General features: G+C 42.3%; 1 protein-coding gene across 1 annotated transcript in view; it reads left to right on the plus strand.

Annotated features, from left to right (window-relative positions):
• The first annotated feature begins 90 nt into the window (after nt 1–90).
• NLRC4 (NLR family CARD domain containing 4) overlaps nt 91–22,363 on the plus strand; it is a 34,522-nt gene continuing 12,249 nt past the window's right edge. Inside the window, exons 1-6 of the mRNA XM_066378566.1 lie at nt 91–348; nt 1,129–3,123; nt 9,615–9,707; nt 12,226–12,396; nt 17,107–17,199; nt 18,114–18,281. Coding sequence (XP_066234663.1) covers nt 129–348; nt 1,129–3,123; nt 9,615–9,707; nt 12,226–12,396; nt 17,107–17,199; nt 18,114–18,281 — 2,740 coding nt within the window. The 5' untranslated portion in view covers nt 91–128. The remainder of the gene's footprint in view (nt 349–1,128; nt 3,124–9,614; nt 9,708–12,225; nt 12,397–17,106; nt 17,200–18,113; nt 18,282–22,363) is intronic.

Raw genomic sequence — 22,363 nt, forward strand, 5'->3', positions numbered from 1 at the left:
CAAATTCATAACTCAAATGCTCTGACATCATGACATTCATATCTTATACGAATGAATAAATATGTCTATATTTCCCCATCTCCTCAGTGAATTTCATTAAAGAGAACAGTCAAGCCCTCATTCAAAGGATGGGAATGACAGTTATAAAGCAAATTGTGGATGAGCTCCTGGAACGGAACGTTCTGAATTTTGAAGAAGTGAATGTCATTTGCTGCGAGAAGGTCGAGCAGGATGCTGCCAGAGGGGTCATTCATATGGTTTTGAAGAAGGGTTCAGAAGCCTGTGACCTCTTCCTTAAATCCCTTGAAAAGTGGAACTTTCCTCTGTTTCAGGACTTGAATGGACAAAGTAAGTATCCATTTGCCTGTTCCTGTTCCACAAGGGGACTAAACCACAAAGAAGACCCATAATCCCCATGGCAGAGCCTCTGCTCTCCAACTTCTTCATACCACTGGGCGGGGACCTTGTCCACGGGAAGGAAAAGGGCTCAGCAGGCACTCTCAGGGAAAACTCCCACTAGATCGCTTGATGGTGAAGCCAGTGAGGACCTCCAGGGTGTCAGGGAGTAGATGGGTTAGTATATCCTCATGTCCAAATCAAACTGGACAGTGAAGGCACCTAAGAAGCCCCTGTAGCAGTGGATCCTCAGACTGATGAGTGGCCCAGCACCGTGGCAAGGAGAGCCTGGCTGACTAAAGAAGCAAAATTCTGCTTTTCACGAAACATTTCGTTTTGATTTCTTTAAATTGGTCAGTTATTTCATGACAGTTTTAAAGCAAGGTTAGGGCTTGATCTGCTGAAAGTTACCCTAACCACCATTCTCAGCCATCTCTTCCCACTATTCTCATGCACTTAACCCACATGGAGGCTCCCCTCATATCCAATCAGCTGCTGCAAGATTTGGTGGCTGAAAAGAGGAAACAAAATGGAAAAGGAGAGAAAGGGTAAAGGGTGACAGGGAAAAGCAGGAGTAAATATTTGAAACCCCTGAGCCAGCAGAGAACTGGGGAAGGAAGTGAAAATCACCAATGGAAGAGTCTCAGTATCATGCCCCTTCATTCTCCTGAACGTTGGGTTCTGGGGAGACACAAAACTGGGTCCTCTTTAATCTCACCTCTTCTCTAACAGGTCTTTTTCATCAGATCTCAGAAGGGGACTTAGATGATTTGGCTCAGGATTTAAAAGATTTATACGATTCCCCAGCTTTTCTGAACTTCTATCCCCTGGGTGAAGATATTGACATTATTTTTAATTTGAAAAGCACCTTCACAGAGCCTGTTCTCTGGAGGAAGGACCAACACCATCACCGTCTAAAGCAGCTGACCTTGAGTGGCCTGCTGGACATTGTTCAGAGCCCCTGCATCATTGAAGGGGAATCGGGCAAAGGGAAGTCCACTCTGCTACAGCGAATCGCCATGCTCTGGGCCTCTGGAAAGTGCATGGCCCTGACCAAGTTCAAATTCGTCTTCTTTCTCCGCCTGAGCAGGGCCCAGGGCGGACTCTTTGAAACCCTGTGCGATCAACTCGTGGATATACCTGACACGATCAGAAAGCAGACTTTTATGGCCACGCTGCTGAAGCTACGGCAGAGGGTTCTTTTTCTTCTTGATGGCTACAACGAATTCAAGGCCCAGAACTGCCCAGAAATCGAAGCCCTGATAAAGGAAAACCACCGCTTCAAAAATATGGTCATGGTCACCACCACCACTGAGTGCCTGAGGCACATCAGGCAGTTCGGTGCCCTGATTGCCGAAGTGGGGGATATGATGGAGGAGAGTGCCCAGGCTCTCATCCGGGAGGTGCTGATAAAGGAGCTTGCGGAAGGCTTGGTGCTCCAGATTCAGAAATCCAGGTGCTTGAGGAATCTGATGAAGACCCCGCTCTTTGTGGTCATCACTTGTGCAATCCAGATGGGGGAAAATGAGTTCCACTCGCACACACAAACGACGCTGTTCCATACCTTCTATGACCTGCTGATACATAAAAACAAGCACAAACATAGAGGGGTGGCTGCAGGGGACTTCACTCGGAGCTTGGACCACTGTGGAGACCTGGCTCTGGAGGGCGTCTTCAACCACAGGTTTGATTTTGAACCGAAGGACGTGTCCAGCGTGAACGAGGACGTCCTACTGACGACTGGACTCCTCTGCAAATACACAGCTCAACGGTTCAAGCCAAAGTATACATTCTTTCATAAATCATTCCAGGAGTATGTAGCAGGACGCAGACTCAGCAGTTTATTGGTGTCCCAGGAGCCAGGGGAGGTGACCAAGGGGAACAGTCATTTGCAGAAAATGGTTTCCATTTCAGACATCACATCCAAGTATAGCAACCTGCTCCTATACACGTGTGGGTCGTCTGCCGAAGCCACCAGGACTGTGCTGAAACACCTTGCAGCTGTGTGTGAACACGGCAGCCTCCTCGGCCTTTCCCTCACCAAGAAGCCTCTCTGGAGGCAGAACTCTATGCAAAATGTGAAAAGTACTACTTCGCAAGAAATTCTAAAAGCCATAAACATCAATTCCTTTACAGAGTATGGCATCAATTTATTTCAAGAGAGTATATCCAAATCAGATCTGAGTGAAGACTTTGAAGACTTCTTTCGTGGTAAAAGCTTATATATCAACTCAGAGAACATCCCTGATTACTTGTTTGACTTCTTTGAACACTTGCCTAATTGTGCAAGTGCTCTGGACTTCATTAAACTGGATTTCTACGGGGGAGCCACAACTTCGTGGGACAAGACCCAGGAGGACACAAGCAGGACCCACAAGGAAGAGTCCTCTGGAACCTACATTCCCAGCAGGGCTGTGTCTTTGTTCTTCAACTGGAAACAGGAATTCAAGACTCTGGAGGTAACACTCCGGGATTTCAGCAAGTTGAATAAGCAAGATATCAAATACCTGGGAAAGATATTCAGCTCTGCTACCAGCCTCAGTTTGTACATTAAGAGATGTGCTGGCGTGGCTGGAAGCCTCAGTTTGATCCTCAGCACCTGTAAGAACATTCAGTTCCTCATCGTGGAAGCCAGTCCCCTCACCATAGAAGACGAGCAGCACATCACATCTGTGACAAACCTGAAGACCTTGAGTATTCACAACCTACAGACTCAGCGGCTGCCAGGTATTGTAAACATCAGTAGTTGAAGCGATAATCGAACCTAACTAAGTACCATGGAAATATTAGATATCATATAGTTTTGCTTTAAATTTTCTAATAATTTCTACCAGGTGTCAGGACTTGGAAGGGAGGTGGGAGGGCTGGAGGGGATTTATGTGGGGGAAAAGCTGTCAGACTGGGAGGCCTTAGGGAGGATTTACAGAGCTGAAGCTATATAGTTTGACAGAATAGCTATATAGTGCAGTGGTACCCAACCCCCGGGCCGCGGACTGGTACCAGTCCGGTGGGCCATTTGGTACCAGTCCGCAGAGAAAGAATAAATAACTTACATTATTTCCTTTTTATTTATATTTAAGTCTGAACAATGTTTTATTTTTTAAAAATGACCAGATTCCCTCTGTTACATCCGTCTAAGACTCACTCTTGACGCTTGTCTCGGTCACGTGATACATTTATCCGTCCCACACTAAAGGCTGGTTCGTGAAAATATTTTCTGACATTAAACTGATCCGTGGCCCAAAAAAGGTTGGGGACCACTGATATAGTGTATTTAGCAGGGCTCGGGAACCTACGGCTCACGAGCCAGATGTGGCTCTTTTGATGGCTGCATCTGGCTCGCAGACAAATCTTTAATAAAAAAATAATGTTAAAAATATAAAACATTCTCATGTATCACAATCCATTCCTTTCCTACCGCTCATGTTCATGGTTGCGGGTATCTGGAGCCAATTACAGCTGTCCTCCGGGACAACACCAAATTTTTATTGGATAATGCGTACAGTACACCGGTCATTGTATGGCTCTCATGGAATTACATTTTAAAATATGTGGCGTTCATGGCTCTCTCAGCCAAAAAGTTTCCCGACCCCTGGTATATAGCAAAGTATGAGTTTATGTGTGTATTATGTGTATATAATCTGTGTTTCGTGTACTCACAACTGTAAACCTACCTTTGCCCCACCCTGTATAGTTGTGAAGCTTGTGTTTAGCAAACTCTCCCCTTTCTCAGCATCTCCATCTCCACCCAGCACCCACTGCATCCCTGCTGGTGGTTCGCCTCCCCACTTCAACTCTGGGAGGAAATCCAGCCTCTAAACTAATCACCTGCAGGAGCTAGTGGCTAATTGTGTTACTAGACTCTTATGTAGGAAATGGCACAACAAACCCAGCCCGAATCTCACCCCAAGTATTGTTCATTTTGGAAAAAGAGTTTCGGAACAGATTTTGTTTAACATGAAGAAATTTCAGATTTCAGACAAACACATGCAGGGGCAATCATTTTGGTTAAAGGGGAGTTTTCCTCAAATTCAAAATAACACTCAAGGCAAGCGTCTGCCCTACCTGTGTAGATCAGCCCTCTTGCCAGGAGCAGGGGCTGCTGTGTGGTGTGAAGCTATGGCCAGCAGGAGCCTTGCCCTACTTGACTGTAAGCTAAGATTAGTTTTTATTCATAAGTGATTTCCCATTGTGCTCTGCCTCACTTGTCATCTATAGAGGAAATTTTCTGTGGTTTAAGAGTCTAGAATCTTTTGTACAGATAATTTTCATAACCTTCTACTCTATGCAGGAATCCCTTCTATAAGACTCTCGAGAGCCACCCAGACTTTATTAAACTACCTTCCATGCCAGGAAGCTTGCTACCTCCTTTTGATGGCTATTCCTTTGTAACGACCATGCACATTGGTTGCCCATGTGCCGAATTGACCTACATAGTGTTTAGAATTTTTTTAACATTTCCCAATACTTTATTCTTAATTCTAAAAATTTATTTCTTGAGTAATATATTCACATGGTTCAAAATTATAAATCAATCTACAGTGAAAGGTCTCCTTCTTCTCCCCATCCCTTAATTCCCTGAAGGACTTTCCAGTATTTTGAAATTGGGCGATATCATATGAAAATAAAGGTTTTTTATTTTTCTTGATAATTGTTGATTTGACAGCTGAGGGCCCATGTCCTCATTTGGTAACAATTTGTTAGAGTCTCATGATCCGCTCCTATGCTCTCTGGACAAGACACAAAATCTTCAGTTGTCAGAGAGCCCACCTGTTCTACTTTTTCTAATAACATTACCTCACCAGCCCTTTTTGACATTTGAGTTTGTAATCAGTGCTTTATCTTTCTTGTGCTTAATTCCCTGTCATTTGTATCTAAGGTTGGTTTTTACTTCAGTCTCTTCATAATCCCCCAGTTCATCCCTTTTTTATTCCAGAATAGTATTCCATTGTATGGATATACCACAGTTTATCTAATCACCATTGAAAGACATATAGGTTATTTCCAATTTGGGCAATTATGAATAGGGCTACTATAAACATTCTTATGCAGGCTTTTGTGTGACAATAAGCTTTCAATTAACTTGGGTAAATACCTAGGAGTGAGATTGCTTAGTTAAGTGACAAGTGCTTATTTAACTTTTAAAGAAACTTCCACCTATTTTCCAGCTTGTACTATTTGACATTTCCTGTAGCAATACATGAGAGCTTTGGTTATTCTGTGGTTCTCATTAGCATTTGGTATTCTCTGTAGTTTCCTTTTTTTTGTCATTCTACAATTTAAAAAAAAACAACCCATAATATTAAGTACTGACAAGGATGTGGAGCAAATGTAATTTTGTATGTAGTGTTATCACAGTAGACTGATGAAAGTTGAAAACTTTATCTGTAATAGTTTGCCAACTATTTGGTGAAGTGTCTGTTCAAGTTTTTACCCATCTTTTAGATGGTTATTTGTTTTCTTCATGTTGAGTTTTGAGTGTCATTTATATATCCTAGACACCAGTCCTCTGTCATTCAAATCAGAAGTGATTTGAAAATATTTTCTCCCAATTTTTAGCTAGTCCTTTCATTCACTTAACAGTGTCTTTCTAAGAACAAAAGTTTTATATTTTGTTGCAGTCCATTTTCTCTTTTGTGAATCAAGCTATTGGTGTCATGTCTGACTCCAGATCATGAAGATTTTATCCTATCTCTTCTTTTTAAAGTTTTATGCTTTACATTTAGATCTGTGATACATTTTAAGTTATAAGGTATACAGTTTATATTAAGGTTTACTTTTCTATCAAAATGGCTATTTAAAAAAAATATTTTATTTTAATTTTTAATTAAAAATTTTTTTTCTTAAGTGAGAAGGGGGGAGGCAGAGTGACAGGCGATGCTCTGCCCATCTGGGGCTGTTGATCTATTGCTATTTTAGCACCTGAGGTGAGGCTATGGAGCCATCCTCAGTGCCCAGGGCAAGCTTGCTCCAATCAAGTAATGGTTGTGGGAGGAAAAGAGAGAGAGAAATAGAGAGAAGGGAGAGGGGAAGGGGGAGGGGTGGAGAAGCAGATGGTTGCTTCTCTTGTGTGCCCTGACTGGAAATTGAACCTGGGACATCCATGTGCCAGGCCAACATTCTACCACTGAGCAAACCAGCCAGGGCCAAAAAGATTTTATTTATTCATTTTAGAGAGAGAGAAGTGGGGAGGAAGCAGGAAGCATCAACTCATAGTTGCTTCCTGTATGTGCCTTGACCAGGCAATCCCAGGGTTTCAAACTGGTGACCTCAGCACTCCAGGTGTTGGCTATTTTCTTGTGTTTACATTGCCTTTGTCCCTTTGTGCAAAATCACTTGGATTCTATTCTGGATTCTATTCTCTATTGACCTATTATTTGCCAATATACTTTTCTATTCCTTCCCAATACTACATTGTCTTAGTAACTGTAGCTTTATAGTTAAGTCATAAAGTTGAGTAGTGTTATTTCTCCAACTTTACTCTTCTTTTCAAAAAATCTTTTTTATACTCTAGTTCCTTGCCTTTCCGTATAAATTTGAGAATCAAAATTGTTTATATCATCAAAAACTCTTACAGGGATCTTGGTTGAAATTATATTAAATTGCCTGGCCTGTGGTGGCTCACTGGGTAAAGTGTTGGCCTGGAATGCTGAGGTCGCCGGTTCAAAACCTGGGCCTGGCCTGACCAGGTGGTGGCGCAGTGGATAGAGCGTCGGACTGTGATGCGGAAGGACCCAGGTTCGAGACCCCGAGGTCGCCAGCTTGAGCCCGGGCTCATCTGGCTTGAGCAAAGAGCTCACCAGCTTGGACCCAAGGTCCCTGGCTCCAGCAGGGGGTTACTCAGTCTGCTGAAGGCCCGCGGTCAAGGCCCATGTGAGAAAGCAATCAATGAACAACTAAGAAGTCGCAACGCGCAACGAGAAACTGATGATTGATGCTTCTCATCTATCTCTGTTCCTGTCTGTCTGTCCCTGTCTATCTCTGCCTCTGTAAAAAACAAAACAAAGCAAACAAACCTGGGCCTGCCTGGTCAAGGCACATATGGGAGTTGATGCTTCCTGCTCCTCCCCACCTTCTCTCTCTCTCTCGCTCTCTCTCTCTCACTAAAATAAATTTAAAAATTAAAAAAAATTATATTAAATTTATAGACCAAGTTAGGGTGAATTGACATCTGTATTATGTTGAATCTTTCCATCTATTTGCATGGTATCTCTTTCCATTTAACTAGATTTTCTTTAATTTCTTTTATCATCATTTTGTAGTTTTTATCATGTCAATCCTGTATATGTTTTGATAGGTTTATATTTAACTTTTAATTCATTTGAAGTTATTGTAAAAATTTTTTATTTATTCAGTTTAGAGAGGAGAGTGAGTGGGAGGGGGAAGGGGCAGGAAGCATCAATTCCCATATGTGCCTTGACCAGGCAAGCCCAGGGTTTTGAACCAGCGACCTCAGCATTCCAGGTCGATGCTTTATCCACTGCTTCACCACAGGTCAGGCTGTGAATAGTACTTTTTAAAAGTTGGCTTCCAATTATTTAAGGCTACTATATTGAAATACAGTTGATTCTTGTGTGTTGATCTTGTATTCTACACCTTTGCTAAACTCATTAGTTCCAGGAGCTCTTTTTATTTTTTTTGGTAGAGTCCTTGAAATTTTTGTCATAGATAATCATATTATCTCCCAAAAGAAAGTTTTGTTTCTTCCTTTAAATTTTGTATTCTTTTATTTCATTTTCTTACCTTATTGCACTGATTATGACTTGCAGTACAATATTGAATATGAGAGTTGAGTGTGGACATCCTGCCTTGTTCCTGATCTTAAGGAGAAAGCATTCAGACTTTCACAATTAAGTACAATGTTAACTGTAGTTTTTGTAGATGCTTTTTATTGGGTTGAGAAAGTTTCCTTCTATTCCTAGGTTGCTGAGCATTTTTATCATGAATGGATGCTGGATTGTGTCAAATATTGTTTTGCATCAATTTATATGATCATGTAGTTTTTCTTCTTTAGACTGGTAATATAGTGAATTATGTGGGTTAATTTCCAAATATTGAAACAGCCCTGTATTCTCTGTATGAAGTCTATTTGGTTGTAAAATAATATTCTTTTTATATATGGTGGGATTCCTTAGTAATATCTTATTGAAGATTTTTGCTTCTCTGCTCATAAGTGATATTGGTCTGAAAATTTCTTTTGTTTTATTCTCTTGGTCTGGGTTTCCTATTGGTTAATGGAGCTTCATACAGTAAGTAAGGAATTGTTCCCTCTACTTCAATTTCTAAATGTGATTTTATAGAATTGGTGTTATTTCTTTTTTGATTGCTTGGTAGAATTTGCAAATTAAATGATCTGCACCTGAAGATTCCTTTTTTAGAAAGTTTTAAACTACAATTCAATTTTTAAATAGTTTTATAGGACTATTATGGTAGCCTATGTCATATTGGGTGAGTTTTAGTAGTTTGTGTTTTTCAAGAAATTGGGAAAGTTTATCTATGTCGTCAAATTTATGCATGTAGATTTATTTATATTATTCTCTATCCTTTTAACATCTGCAGTATTTGTATGATATCCTCACTTTCACTTCTGATATTGATGATTTGTTCTCCCTGTTTGTCAGTCATGCTAGAAATTTATCAATTTTATTGATCTTTTCAAATATACAACTTTTTTCACTGAATTTTTTCCATTTTTCCCTATTTATCTATTTGCAATCTTTGTTGATTTCACCCTTCTTCTTGCATTGAGTTTATTTTATTCTTCTTTCTTTAGTTTCTTAAGTAGTAAGCTTAATATATTGATTTGAGACCTTTCCTAATTTCTAATATAAGCACTCAATACTATAAACCTCCCTCTGAGTAGAATATTAAATGCAGATTTTGGTATTATATTTTTATTTTTGTGTTTTTCAAAACATTGTCTATTTTTCCCTGAGACTTGCTATTTGATTCATGCTTATTTAGAAGTGTGTTGTTTAATTTCCAAGTGTTTGGAGATTTCCTGTTATCTTTCTGTTACTGTTTTCCAGGCTGATTCCATTATATTTGGAGAACATGCTTTTAGCTAAGGAAAATGCCCATTTATGATCCCAAACCATACATTTTTATGTAAATTTCATAAGCATTTCCTGCTATGGTGACAACTAAAATATTTTCATTGGTAATAGACATTTAGTAAATGACAACTGAGCTCAGTCCACTTTCTCTTCTTTTGTCAGGTGGTCTGACTGACACCTTGGGTAATTTGAAGAACCTTGTGAAGCTTATATTGAGTAACATTAAGATGAATGAGGAAGATGCTATAAAACTAGGTAATATTTTTTTTCTCAAAAAAATTTTTTAATAATATGTTTGATAATAAGAACATTTAACACAAGACTCTCTGCCTGACTGATGTTGGTACAGTGGACATAATGTTGACGTGGGAGGCTGAGGTCCCAGGTTCCAAACCCAGAGGATACCGGCCTGAGTGCAGGCTCGCCAGCTTGAGCACTGCGTTGCTAGCTTGAACATGGGTTCATCGACATGATCCCATGGTTGATGGTTTGAGCCCAAAGGTTGCTGGCTTGAAACAAGGTTGCTGGCTTGAGCAAGGGGTCACTGGCTCAGCTGGAGCACCCCCAACCCCCGGCAAGGTACATATGAGAAGCAATCAATGAACAACTAAAGTGATGCAACTACAAGTTGATGCTTCTCATCTCTCTCCTTTCCCGTCTCAATCTCTCTCTCTCTCTCACTCACCAAAAAAGAAAAAAGAAAAGACTGGCACTGGTGTGGTTGTGTCTATACAAGGCAAGGAGGCTTTTATGTGTTTGTGACCACTGGTTTTCCTAGACATTTTTCTCCATTCCCATTCCAATTCTTTAGCACCATTTTATGTAAATTGTACACCACTATACTGTAACCCTTTCGGGTACAGAAGCCATGAACTGCTTTATCTTCCTGGCTGATTGACTCTGCTTGTATGTAAAGCACAGAAACAATGTAAATCCTTAAACTGTGGTTTTATAATTAAATAAAACTTCAAAAATGGAATAGAAGACAAGAATGAATGTGAATCAAGAAAACTTTAAAAACACAAGTAGAACACATGATTTGCCTTCTGGGACAGGGAGGTTTCCTGTAGAAACTGTTTTTCAACAGCTTTTGGGAGGCAGAAATTTTTTTTCTTTATTGTATTGGTTCCCTTCCCTCATTTGGGACCTCAGTTAAATGCTCCTCAGCCTTGTTCTTTTTCATTCTGCTTGCCTAAAGACAACCTTCTCCTATAATTAAAACATGACTGAGCTTTTTCCCCCCATTATAATAGCCTACATGAGAATAATCAAATTGGCCCTGGCCGGTTGGCTTAGTGGTAGAGCATCGGCCCAGCGTGTGGATGTCCCAGGTTTGATTTCCGGTTGGGGCACACAGGAGAAGTGCCCATCTGCTTTGACACCCTTCCCCTTCCTCCTCTCACTTCTCTCTCTCTCTTCTCCTCCCCTCCTGCAGCCATGGCTTGATTGGAGCAAGTTGGCCCCAGCATTGAAGATGGCTCCATGGCCTCTGCCTCGGGCACTAAAAAATGGCTCTGGTTGCAATGGAGCAAGGGCTCCAGATGGGCAGAGCATCGCCCCCTAGTTGGCTTGCTGGGTGGAACCTGGTCAGGGTGCATACGGGAGTCTGTCTCTGCCTCCCCTTCTCTCACTAAAAAAAAAACAAACCCAAAAATTTAATTTAAAAAAAGGATAATCAAATAAACTCAGTGTTCAGTGAGCATTTATTGATTCTCGGTCAGTGCACACAAGAGATGCGACCATCTGCTTCTCCACCTGTCCCCCTTCTTTCTTTCTCTCTCTCTCTGTCTCCCCTCCTGCAGTCATGGCTCATTCAAGCAAGTTGGCCCTGGGCACTGAGGATTGCACCGCAGCCTCACCTCAGGCACTAAAATGGCTCAGTTGCCAAGCAACGGCCCTAGATGGGTAGAACATTGCCCAATAGGGGGGACTTGCTGGGTGAATCCTGGTCAGGGCACATGTGGGAGTCTGTCTTTCTGCCTCCCCACCTCTCACTTAATAATAATAAAAAAGGAAGACAGAGTACTCATTCAGAAGACTTATTTCTATGAAAAACATTGTGGTAATGGTACACATTGATACCCATTAAAATACTACCCATTTACCATAGTTTTTCTCATGCTACTGAGAAAATGACCTCCACTTAAATGATCTTTGTATGGTCCAGGAGACTGGAAAGTGACAGTTGAAAGAAAATCTCTCTTTGACTTTTTTTTTTTTTTTTTTTTTTTTTTTTTTTTTTTTTTTTTTTTTTTTTCCCTGAAGCTGGAAACGGGGAGAGACAGTCAGACAGACTCCCACATGCGCCCGACCGGGATCCACCCGGCACGCCCACCAGGGGCGATGCTCTGCCCACCAGGGGGCGATGCTCTGCCCCTCCAGGGCGTCGCTCTGCCGCGACCAGAGCCACTCTAGCACCTGGGGCAGAGGCCAAGGAGTCATCCCCAGCGCCCGGGCCATCTTTGCTCCAATGGAGCCTCGCTGCGGGAGGGGAAGAGAGAGACAGAGAGGAAGGAGGGGGGGGTGTGGAGAAGCAAATGGGCGCTTTTCCTATGTGCCCTGGCCGGAAATCGAACCCGGGTCCCCCGCATGCCAGGCCGATGCTCTACCGCTGAGCCAACCGGCTAGGGCCTCTCTTTGACTTTTTATAACTGAAGATGTCTACAGAAAGAGTTCTGTGCAGTTGTTCATTTCCTTCTTTTCAGCCCATTAATCTATGGTTAAATCAAATTAACTTGATATCCTAATGTATTTTCTTTTCATCTTTTTGCAGCTGAAGGTCTGACAAACCTGAAGAATATGTGTTTACTTTGTTTGACATACCTGTCTGACATTGGGGAGGGAATGGATTACATAGTAAAGTCTTTGTCAGCCGAACCCTGTGACCTTGAAGAAATCCAGTTAGTCTCCTGCTGCCTGTCGGCAAATGCTGTGAAAACCCTAGGTAACTGTTGCCCGCATTCACTGAGGACAGTGTCAGAGAACATGTGATACTTTTACAGCAGTGCATGCCAAGTCTTTCAAGCAGAAATTTAATTTTTAGAGAAACTGGAAAAGATAATAAAGACTTCTAGGTAATATCTAGTCTATTTTTTAATGATTTTCTCCATGATTACAACAAAATGTATTATAGATGGATAATAGAAAACTTAAGAGTAACTGAAGATGTTATAATTTTAAGAGATGAAAAACAAAAAAGAAAGTATATGGTGCTTGAAAGTTGGCATATGTCCTGTTACATAATAACTGCTTAATATATATTCAGATTAATGGGTAAATAAATGATTGAGAAGCAGGGTGATCCTAGCCGATTGGCTCTGGGGATAGAGCATTGGCTCAGCATGCAGAAGTCCTGGGTTCAATTCCTGGTCAGGGCACACATGAGAAGTGACCATCTACTTCTCTTCCTCTTCATCTCCTCTCTCTTCTCCTCAATTGGTTTGAGCTTTGGACTCAGGTGCTGAGGATAGCTCAGTTGATTCAAGCATTGGCCCCAGATGCGGGTTGCTGGGTGGACCTTGGTCAAGGCACATGCAGAAATCTGTCTATTTCCCCTCCTCTCAAAGAGAGAGAGAGAAAGAGAGACAGGGGAATTTCCTTAAATGTTCTCAGGGCTTCCAGTTCTTACCCATCATTGTCCTGTTAAGATAGAGGTAATGTGCATTAATATAGGAGTTGAGTTTTTTTAGTTCCCAAAGAGTGCACATACCAAGTACGAAAAAACAGTTGCATATTGCTGAATAAATTGAATATGTTCAATTTATATATTTTATAAACTTAGATTTTTGGGAAAAAATGGTATAACCCCATTAAAAATAGAATATAAAACTGCTGAGAGTCTGTAAGAAGTACCAATATTTGCTTATATGCTAACATGAACCAAAAGCTAGAGAAACCCAGCATTAGAAAGGCTAGAATAGCGCTGGGAGTGTGAGAAAGACGGGCACACACCCTTCTCCACCTGTGACTGGGAAGAGATGGGTTTAGAACTAACTGCTCCCTTTATAAGGGAAGTTCATAGGTTTTTATTTTGTTGTATTTTATTATTTTTAAATCATTTTTTCTTTTAAAAAATATTTATAGACTTTTAGAGAGACAGTGAGAGAGAGCAAGGGAGGTCAAGAGAGAGACAGAGAGAAAAGTTGACCTATTGTTCCACTCATCCATGCATTCATTGGTTGCTTCTTGTATATGACCCAACCACGGATCAAACCCTCAACTCTGACATATCGGGATGACGTTCTAACCAATTGAGCTACTTGGACAGGGCCTTGTTTTTTATTTTCCCATTACAGTTAACATACATTATTATATATTAGTTTCAAGTATACACCCCAGGGATTCGCTTTACATAACTTGACACTATATATAATTATTAGAATATCATTGTTCGATCCCTAGTCAGAGCACATACAAGAACAGATCAATGTTTCTGTCTCCGTCTTTTTCCCTTCCTGTCTCTAATATCAATAAAGTCTTTTAAAAAAGAATATTATTGACTGCATCTCTAAGCTATAGTTTACACCCCCATTATTATTCTATAACAACCAATTTACACATCTTAATCCCTTCCCCTTTTTCACCCATCCCCCAACCTGTCTCTGATCTGGCAACTGTCAAAACGTTCTCTGCATCTATGAATCTGTTTCTATTCTGCTTGTTCTATTTTGTTTTTTAGATTCAATTGTTAATAGGTATGTTTATCTTATTGTTCATTTTTTTAGTCTTCTTCTTAAAGAAAACCTTTTAACACAGTGGTTCTCAACCTGTGGGTCGCGACCCCAGCGGGGGTCGAACGACCAAAACACAGGGGTTGCCTAAAGCCATAGGAAAGTCTGAAGCTTGAGCCAAGACAGGCCATAGGTGTGGAAAGGCCACTGGAAACAGCTTGGGTGGACCACAAAGTTGGGTGGGGCTGGTCTCAGGAAATCACCAGGGTAGGGCTAACAGTATTTAGTCGGGTTGATAGAGACTCAGATATGGTGCCGCTTGCTGGCTCTGTAGGGAGCAGGGGAGGAGGTGGGGAGGGGTCTCATAAAAGGGACAATGGCCTCTGCCAGCACTTCTGTCTAGGAGAAAACTGCCCCCCAGCCCTCATCCTGATGCTGGAAATTCAGTTCCACCCCATATGTCCCTGGTGTCTTTCTTTCTTTTCTTTTTTTTATTTTTTTAAGATTTTATTCATTTATATTAGAGAGGGGGAAAGAGAGAGAGAAGAGGGGAGGAGCAGGAAGCATCAACTCCCACCTGTGCCCTGAACAGGCAAGCCCAGGGTTTCGAATCGGAGACCTCAGTGTTCCAGGTCAATGCTCCATCCACTGCGCCACCACAGGTCAGGCCTGTCCCTGGTGTCTTTTAAGCTAATGTCCCAGCAATGGAGCTCAGAGGGAGTAAATCAGAGTAAATCTGTTCATGGGCCCTTTAAGAGAAAATGCCTGGGACTCCTGCAGCCTTCTATTTCCCTCAGCCTCCATTCCTGCTGGTTTTTATGCCAGAAGTTATGGGGACTTCTTTCCTGGCACTGGAACCCTGGGCTGAGGGTCCTGATGTGGGCCTGGGACCCTTTGCTCCTCCGGGGTATTTCTACAGGGGAGATATCCCTTCCAATCTTTACCTACCACACATGGGTATTGGTCTACCCTGTTCCATGTCTCTGCCCCTCCCATCATTTTTGATATGGCTTCTTCTTTAATTCCCTATTGTAGGACTTCCATTCAACCAAACTTCAGATGACTCTGAATGATGGTTGTCCTGTAGTTTAGTTGTAACTTTGATGTAAGTTGTGGGCGGAGGCAAGTACTGTGTTTACCTAAGCTGCCATCTTGAATAGAAGACCCCATAGGTTTATTTTAAAGCACCAAACTCCAGAAAATATTTACTCTAAGAAAAGGATTCATATAATTAAAATTAATAATTGGTAACTTTATAACAAGAGTATATATTCATGCAAAATGAATAATTCCTTTAAAGGAGATTTTTCTAATCAGTATTGATAGGAAAATCTTCAGTGGATTAAGCAACCACAATAATACAGGTGTCGCCACAATCAGAAAATAGAGTATTCCTATGAAATCCTTCATAAGCTAAAAGGCATTAAGCAAATAAGCAATTACTATTAATTTTCATGGAAAATTTTTTGAGCATTCCTAGACCCCAATAATAACCTCTCTTTGGCTTTTCTTAATACCTCACACTTGTTAGCACTTGCACAATAAATTAATAAAATGCTTAAAGCCCTGGCCAGTTGGCTCAGCGGTAGAGCGTTGGCTGGCATGAGGAAGTCTCAGGTTCGATTCCCAGCCAGGGCACACAGGAGAAGTGCCCATCTGCTTCTCCGCTCTTCCCCCTCTCCTTCCTCTCTATCTCTCTCTTCCCCTTCTGCAGCCAAGGCTCCATTGGAGCAAAGTTGGCCCGGTGACTGAGGATGGCTCCATGGCCTTTGTCTCAGGAGCTAGAATGGCTCCGATTGCAGTGCAGTGGAGCAACCCCCCAGAGGGGCAGAGTATCGTCCCCTGGTGGGCATGCCTGGTAGTTCCTGGTTGGGCACATGCGGGAGTCTGTGCCACTCCCCCCACTTCTCACTTCGGAAAAATCCAAAAAAAAAAAAAACATGCTCAAATGCTCACAAACACAGTTCAAAGCTCAGCAGCTTGGTGCTGAGATGCGGAGCATGATTTCTGGGGAAAGAACTTGGCTGGGCCACTCTGGCTGCTTCTATAAGGCTCCCTGCAAAACAAACGCTGAACACTATTTTTGCTTTTCACCTTCTTTGCAAAAGTAAAAGTCTTCTTTGGATTTCTTTCAGTTAGCAAAAACAGCTACTAAAGTAGGAATTTTGTAAAAGTGAAGTGGTGTTAGTAAATTTTGGAAACGAGTTGAATACGTACCCCTCTCTGTAGTGAAGAAAAGAATGAAGCAGTTCTTAGCGAGAATGATGATGTTTTGTGACTAATGTACTTATTAAGTTTTTATTATTAACGTCACAGCTATAACATTAACATAAGCATCTAAATGGAAATACACAAAGAACAGATTGTCTCATCTGTTTTTTGTTCCTTTGTTTCTCCTGCATAATAAGAGCATTTAATTGGAAGCAACCTCACCATTCATCTAGTTCAACTTCCTCATTCTAAAGATGACAACACTGAGGCTTAGAGAAAAGGAGTGAGTTTCCCTTAATGACACAACAATTCTATTCTATGCTGCTCTAGGGTTTATGTGAGCTAAAGTTGATTAGTTAGAACTTAGGACCAGAAAATATCTGTTCATTTGGTCATAGTCATGGGAGTTGGGGGGTAAACCTATCCAGATTCTTCTGGGAATAATTAATGAAACCAAGTAATGATTTGTATACTATCAACAAAGATGACAAGGGCTCAGAATTTTTATAAGAATATTTTTAAAACAACTCTTTTATTGATTTTTGAGAGAGGAGAAAGAGAGAGAGAGAGAAAGAGAGAGAGAGAAATGTGGGGTGGTGAGTGGGAAGCATCAACTTGTAGTTACTTTCCCATATGTGCCTTGACTGGGCAAGCCCAGGGTCCCAAACCTCCAGGTTGACACCCTATCCACTGCGCCACCACAGGTCAGGCATAAGGATATTTTAAAATGCATATATAACACTCTGATTTTTTTTTATTAAAATTTTTTCCAGCTCAGAATCTTCACAATTTGGCCAAACTAAGCATTCTTGATTTATCTGAAAATCACCTGGAAAAGGATGGACATGAAGCTCTGCATGAACTGAGTAAGAATGGCAATTTTGCCTTATTAAATACACCTTAAGGAAGTCATGTAGCCCTTTCTTAAACTGTCCTTAAGGAACACAAGCCCGTGGTTTTTGAGTCACCAGTTTTCACATGATCGTTGCATCTGAGGCTTCCACCTGCTTGTCTCCACCTAGGGTGTCGGTGTCTGAGAGTAGGTGATGTTTAAGGCAAATTGGCTTAAGGAGTCAGTAATAAGCCTTTTTTTTTTTTTTTTTACAGAGACAGAGAGTCAGAGAGAGGGATAGACAGGGACAGACAAAAACGGAGAGAGATGAGAAGCATCAATCATCAGTTTTTCGTTGCGACACCTTAGTTGTTCATTGATTGCTTTCTCATATATGCCTTGACCGCAGGCCTTCAGCAGACCGAGTAACCCCTTGCTCGAGCCAGCGACCTTGGGTCCAAGCTGGTGAGCTTTTTGCTCAAGCCAGATGAGCCTGTGCTCAAGCTGGCGACCTTGGAGTCTTGAACCTGGGTCCTCCGCATCCCAGTTCTACACTCTATCCACTGTGCCACCGCCTGGTCAGGCAGTAATAAGACTTTCAATGTGTGATAATGATATTGTGATTATGTTTAATAAACTGATACTTATTTTCTGAGATCTGCTTTGAAATAATTCAGAAGGGAACGAATTTGATGAGGATAAAGCAAGATTGTCCATGATTTGATGTTTGTTGGAAGTTGACTTATTAGTATGCACAGTTTCACTATCTTGCATAATGTTTGCATAGTCTTGAACACTCTCCATAAAATACTAATCAAAAAACAAGTCAATTCTCATTGCACATTAAGTATGCTTCAGAGAGAAAGACCATTCTGTCTCCCATATCCCTTCATCTTTCATCAATTTTGAGATGGATCCAGTTCCTGAACTGGTCTTTGGTTCTTCAAGTTGACAGGCTGCACATCCTGGAACAGCTAACTGTGCTGATGCTGCCCTGGTGGAGTGATGTACGAGTCAGTCTGACCAGGCTGTTGGAACAGCTGCAGGGGGCCCCACGACTCGTCAAACTTGGGCTGAAAAACTGGAGACTCACAGATGCAGAGATTAGAATTCTAGGTAGGTATACACACAGAACCAAGAGAAAAGAAGTTGCCCCTAACAAAGTGTTTTTTTGTTTTGTTTTGTTTTTTGTTTTTTTAAGTGAGAGGAGGAGAGACAGAGAGACAGACTCCTACATGTGCCCTGACTGGGATCCACCCAGCAAACCACCCCCCCAACCCCTATCTGGGGCTGATGTTCAAATCAACTGAGCTATTTTTAGAGCCTGAGGCTGACACTTGGACCAACCAAGCTATTTGCTACCCTCATTGCCTGGGGCCAACATTTGAACCTGTTGAGCCACTGGCAAGGGGGGAAGAGAGAGAGAAAAAAGGGAGAGGGAAGGGAAGAGAAGCAGATGGTTGCCTTTCATGTGTGCCCTGACCGGGGATCAAACCCAGGATATCCATACACCAGGCTGACATTCTACCCACTGTACAACTGACCAGGGCCTAACAAAGTTCTTAAGTTCACTTTTTCCTTCCTTCCTTCCTTCCTTCCTTCCTTCCTTCCTTCCTTCCTTCCTTCCTTCCTTCCTTCCCTCCCTCCCTCCCTCCCTCCCTCCCTCCCTCCCTTCTTCGTTCCTTCCTTCCTTCCTTCCTTCCTTCCTTCCTTCTTTTATTTCTTCTTTGCCTTTATTTTTTTGGCTCCTCTTTCTTATATAAATATAAAGAGAGTTCACACATGTGAAGAAGTAAAATGATTTAAAACATGGCCTAGGCCCTGGCCGGTTGGCTCAGCAGTAGAGCGTCGGCACAGAGTGTGGAAGTCCATGGTTTGATTCCCGGTCAGTGTACACAGGAGAAGAGCCCATCTGCTTCTCCACCCTTCCCCCTCTCCTTTCTCTCTGTCTCTCTCTTCCCCTTCCGCAGCCAAGGTTCCACTGGAGCAAAAAGTTGGCCCGGGCGCTGAGGATGGCTCCATGGCCTCTGCCTCAGGTGCTAGAATGGCTCCGGCCACAATGAAGCAATGCCCCAGATGAGCAAAGCATTGCCCCCAGGTGGGCATGCCAGGTGTATCCCAGTCAGGCGCATGCAAGAGTCTGACTGCCTCCCCTCTTCTAACTTTGGAAAAATACCAAACAAAAAAACAAAACAAAAATAAAACACTGGCCTGCCTAAAGCTTTTTAAGCATTTCATCTATAGTATTAAAGGTAAAACATTCATAATATTTGACAAGGTGTGTTATGTAGAAATTACTGTCTCTAGCCTTGACTGTCTGAGGCTCAGCAGTGCCTCTCCAATCTTGGGAAATATTTTTAAGTCACCTATTGGGTGTTCAAAACATATAAAGGTAAGAGCAACTTTGTCTAAAAGGGGTCACAGAAGTAGCTGTGATATAATCCCAGGAATGAGTCAAGATAAGTAAATGACTGAGGATACCACTGGCATCAGGCAGTTAATGAAGGAGCCTCATACTATCTGTATTAGTTATCAATTTCTGTGTAACAGATCACCTCATAACTTAATACAACTGCAGACATTATTTCACAGTTTCTGTAAGTCAGGAATTTGGGAGCAGGGTTAGCTCGGTGGTCCTGGCTCAGGCTCTGTCATGAATGGCAGCCCAGATGTCGGCTGCAGCTGCTAGAGAAGATGCTTCGAAGGAGGCTGGCTCCTCAGTAGGTTGGCAGGTTACTGCTGGCTGCTGATTGGAGGTCTCAGTTTCCCACCCCAGGACTTCTCCATAGGCTGCTTACATGTCTTCACAACATCTTACTTCTCCCAGAACAAGAGATCCAAGAGAGAACCAGTTGGAAGCTGCTATGTCTTTTATGAGCTAGTCTTGGAAGGTCATTTCTGCTGTATCCTATTAATTACCCAGGTTAGCCCTATCCAATGTGGAAGGGGACAACACAGGGAGTGAATTCTAGAAGGTGAGGATCATTGGAGTCATCTCTAAGGCTATTGTATCATCTATGGCAGAGGATTGGTAAAAACAGCCTCAACTGCTGTCTTCATTTCCCGCAAAGATGTATTTGTAGTGTAGTATATTCAGTGTACACGTCTGTGGCACTAAGTACATTCACATTCTTGTGCAACCACCATCATCACCCAGCTCCAGAACTTTTTCATCCTCACTAACTAAAACTCTATACCAGGGGTCCCCAAACTATGGCCCCCTGAGGCCATTTATCCGGCCCCTGCCACACTTCCAGAAGGAGCACTTCTTTCACTGGTGGTCAGTGAGAGGAGCATAGTTCCCTTTGAAATACTGGTCAGTTTGTTGATTTAAATTTACTTGTTCTTTTTTTTTTTTTTTTTTTTAATACAAATTTTTTTTAATTTTTATTTATTTATTTATTTTAAAGACTTTATTCAATTTTCAGAGAGGAGAGAGAGGGAAAGAAGGAGAGTGAGAGAGAGAAGGGGGAGGAGCAGGAAGCATCAACTCCCATATGTGCCCTGACCAGGCAAGCCTGGGGTTTCGAACCGGCAGCCTCAGTGTTCCAAATCTATGCTTTATCCCACTGTGCCACCACAGGTCAGGCTTGTTCTTTATTTTAAATATTGTATTTGTTCCCGTTTTTTTTTTTGTTTTTTTTTTTCTGTATTTTTTCTGAAGCCGGAAACGGGGAGAGACAGTCAGACAGACTCCCGCATGCGCCCGACCAGGATCCACCCGGCACACCCACCAGGGGGCGACGCTCTGCCCCTCCAGGGCATCGCTCTGTTGCGACCAGAGCCACTCTAGCGCCTGGGGCAGAGGCTGAGGAGCCATCCCCAGCGCCCAGGCCATCTTTGCTCTAATGGAGCCTCGGCTGCGGGAGGGGAAGAGAGAGACAGAGAGGAAGGAGAGGGGGAGGGGTGGAGAAGCAGATGGGCGCTTCTCCTGTGTGCCCTGGCCGGGAATCGAACCTGGGACTTCTGCACACCAGGCCGACGCTCTACCACTGAGCCAACCGACCAGGGCCCAGTTTTGTTTTTTTACTTTAAAATAAGCAGTGTGCATAGGGATTTGTTCATAGTTTTTTTTATAGTCCAGCCCTCCAACGGTCTGAGGGACAGTGAACTGACCCCCTGTGTAAAAAGTTTGGGGACCCCTGCTCTATACCCATTAAACACTAACTCCTTAAAGGCTCCTTAGAGATGTGTATGAATCTACTGAAGTCCTTAAGCTGCCCAAGGGTTTGCTTTCCCTAAGGGTGCTTCAAATTTTCTTTCCTTCCCATAATTCCTAGCTCTACTTTCATCTCCTCCACCTACTCCCTAAACCCATCGAATCATATCATCCTGGGTATCATTCTTTCAGGCCCCTCCTCTATTCTGGGTGATATTGGAAGCAGGTGGCTTCTGTGACACACTAGTTGGCTAATAAATAATCTGACTCAGGTAACCTCATACTGTGAGTTGGAAAGGATGTATCTTTTCAAAGAGGCCATAGGGGAGTGTGTTGAATTAGAATTACATGTGAGGGAGGTATTTTTAGGAAGAGATTCTTTACCATCTTTCAAATATTTAAATAGGTAGCTGCCTAAACTACTTACTTCTGAAGCTGGCCTTTGAGACCAGAGAGGGAGATGGTGTGTTTAATGAAATAAGAACCGAGCTAAGTGATAATCTGCCAGTTGACTTTAATTATCTAGTGCCTTATTGCCTCCATATGTAAATGAGAAAAATAAGCATAACAGAAGGCAGCCGACTCTTGGAAATTTAGCTGTAGCATTGTCCCCTACAATGCAAGTCAGTAAAAAGAAAAAGACAATGAACTAATCAATAGTAGTAACTTATTCTCAAAGTCTTTTAAAAGAGAATTTGAGAAATTATCATTATATCCCCAAAAAAGGAAACAATATTATCCTGGTTTTATAAAGACGCAGAGACAGAAGAAGGCTGTGATACTAAGCAGGGGAAAGGGTTGGCGACAGAGAGGAAGCGCTGCTGAAGAGAGGAGAGAGTTTAGGTGCTAGCAGTGCTCCCCCCACCCCCCCGCCATTTCCTCCCTTCCCAGAGGTGTAAAGAGCAGTCTGCTTGGGCTTGAAGCTTAAGTTTAAGAGTGAGAGCCAAGCACTTTCTGCCTTTGTGGTCTCTAGCGAGGTGATGAGACCGCTGTGGGCCCCTTTATAGGCCCCATCTTTATGAAATGGTCATGTGCATTG

Source organism: Saccopteryx leptura, chromosome 3 (assembly GCF_036850995.1).
Source record: "Saccopteryx leptura isolate mSacLep1 chromosome 3, mSacLep1_pri_phased_curated, whole genome shotgun sequence".
NCBI classification, from domain to species: domain Eukaryota; kingdom Metazoa; phylum Chordata; class Mammalia; order Chiroptera; family Emballonuridae; genus Saccopteryx; species Saccopteryx leptura.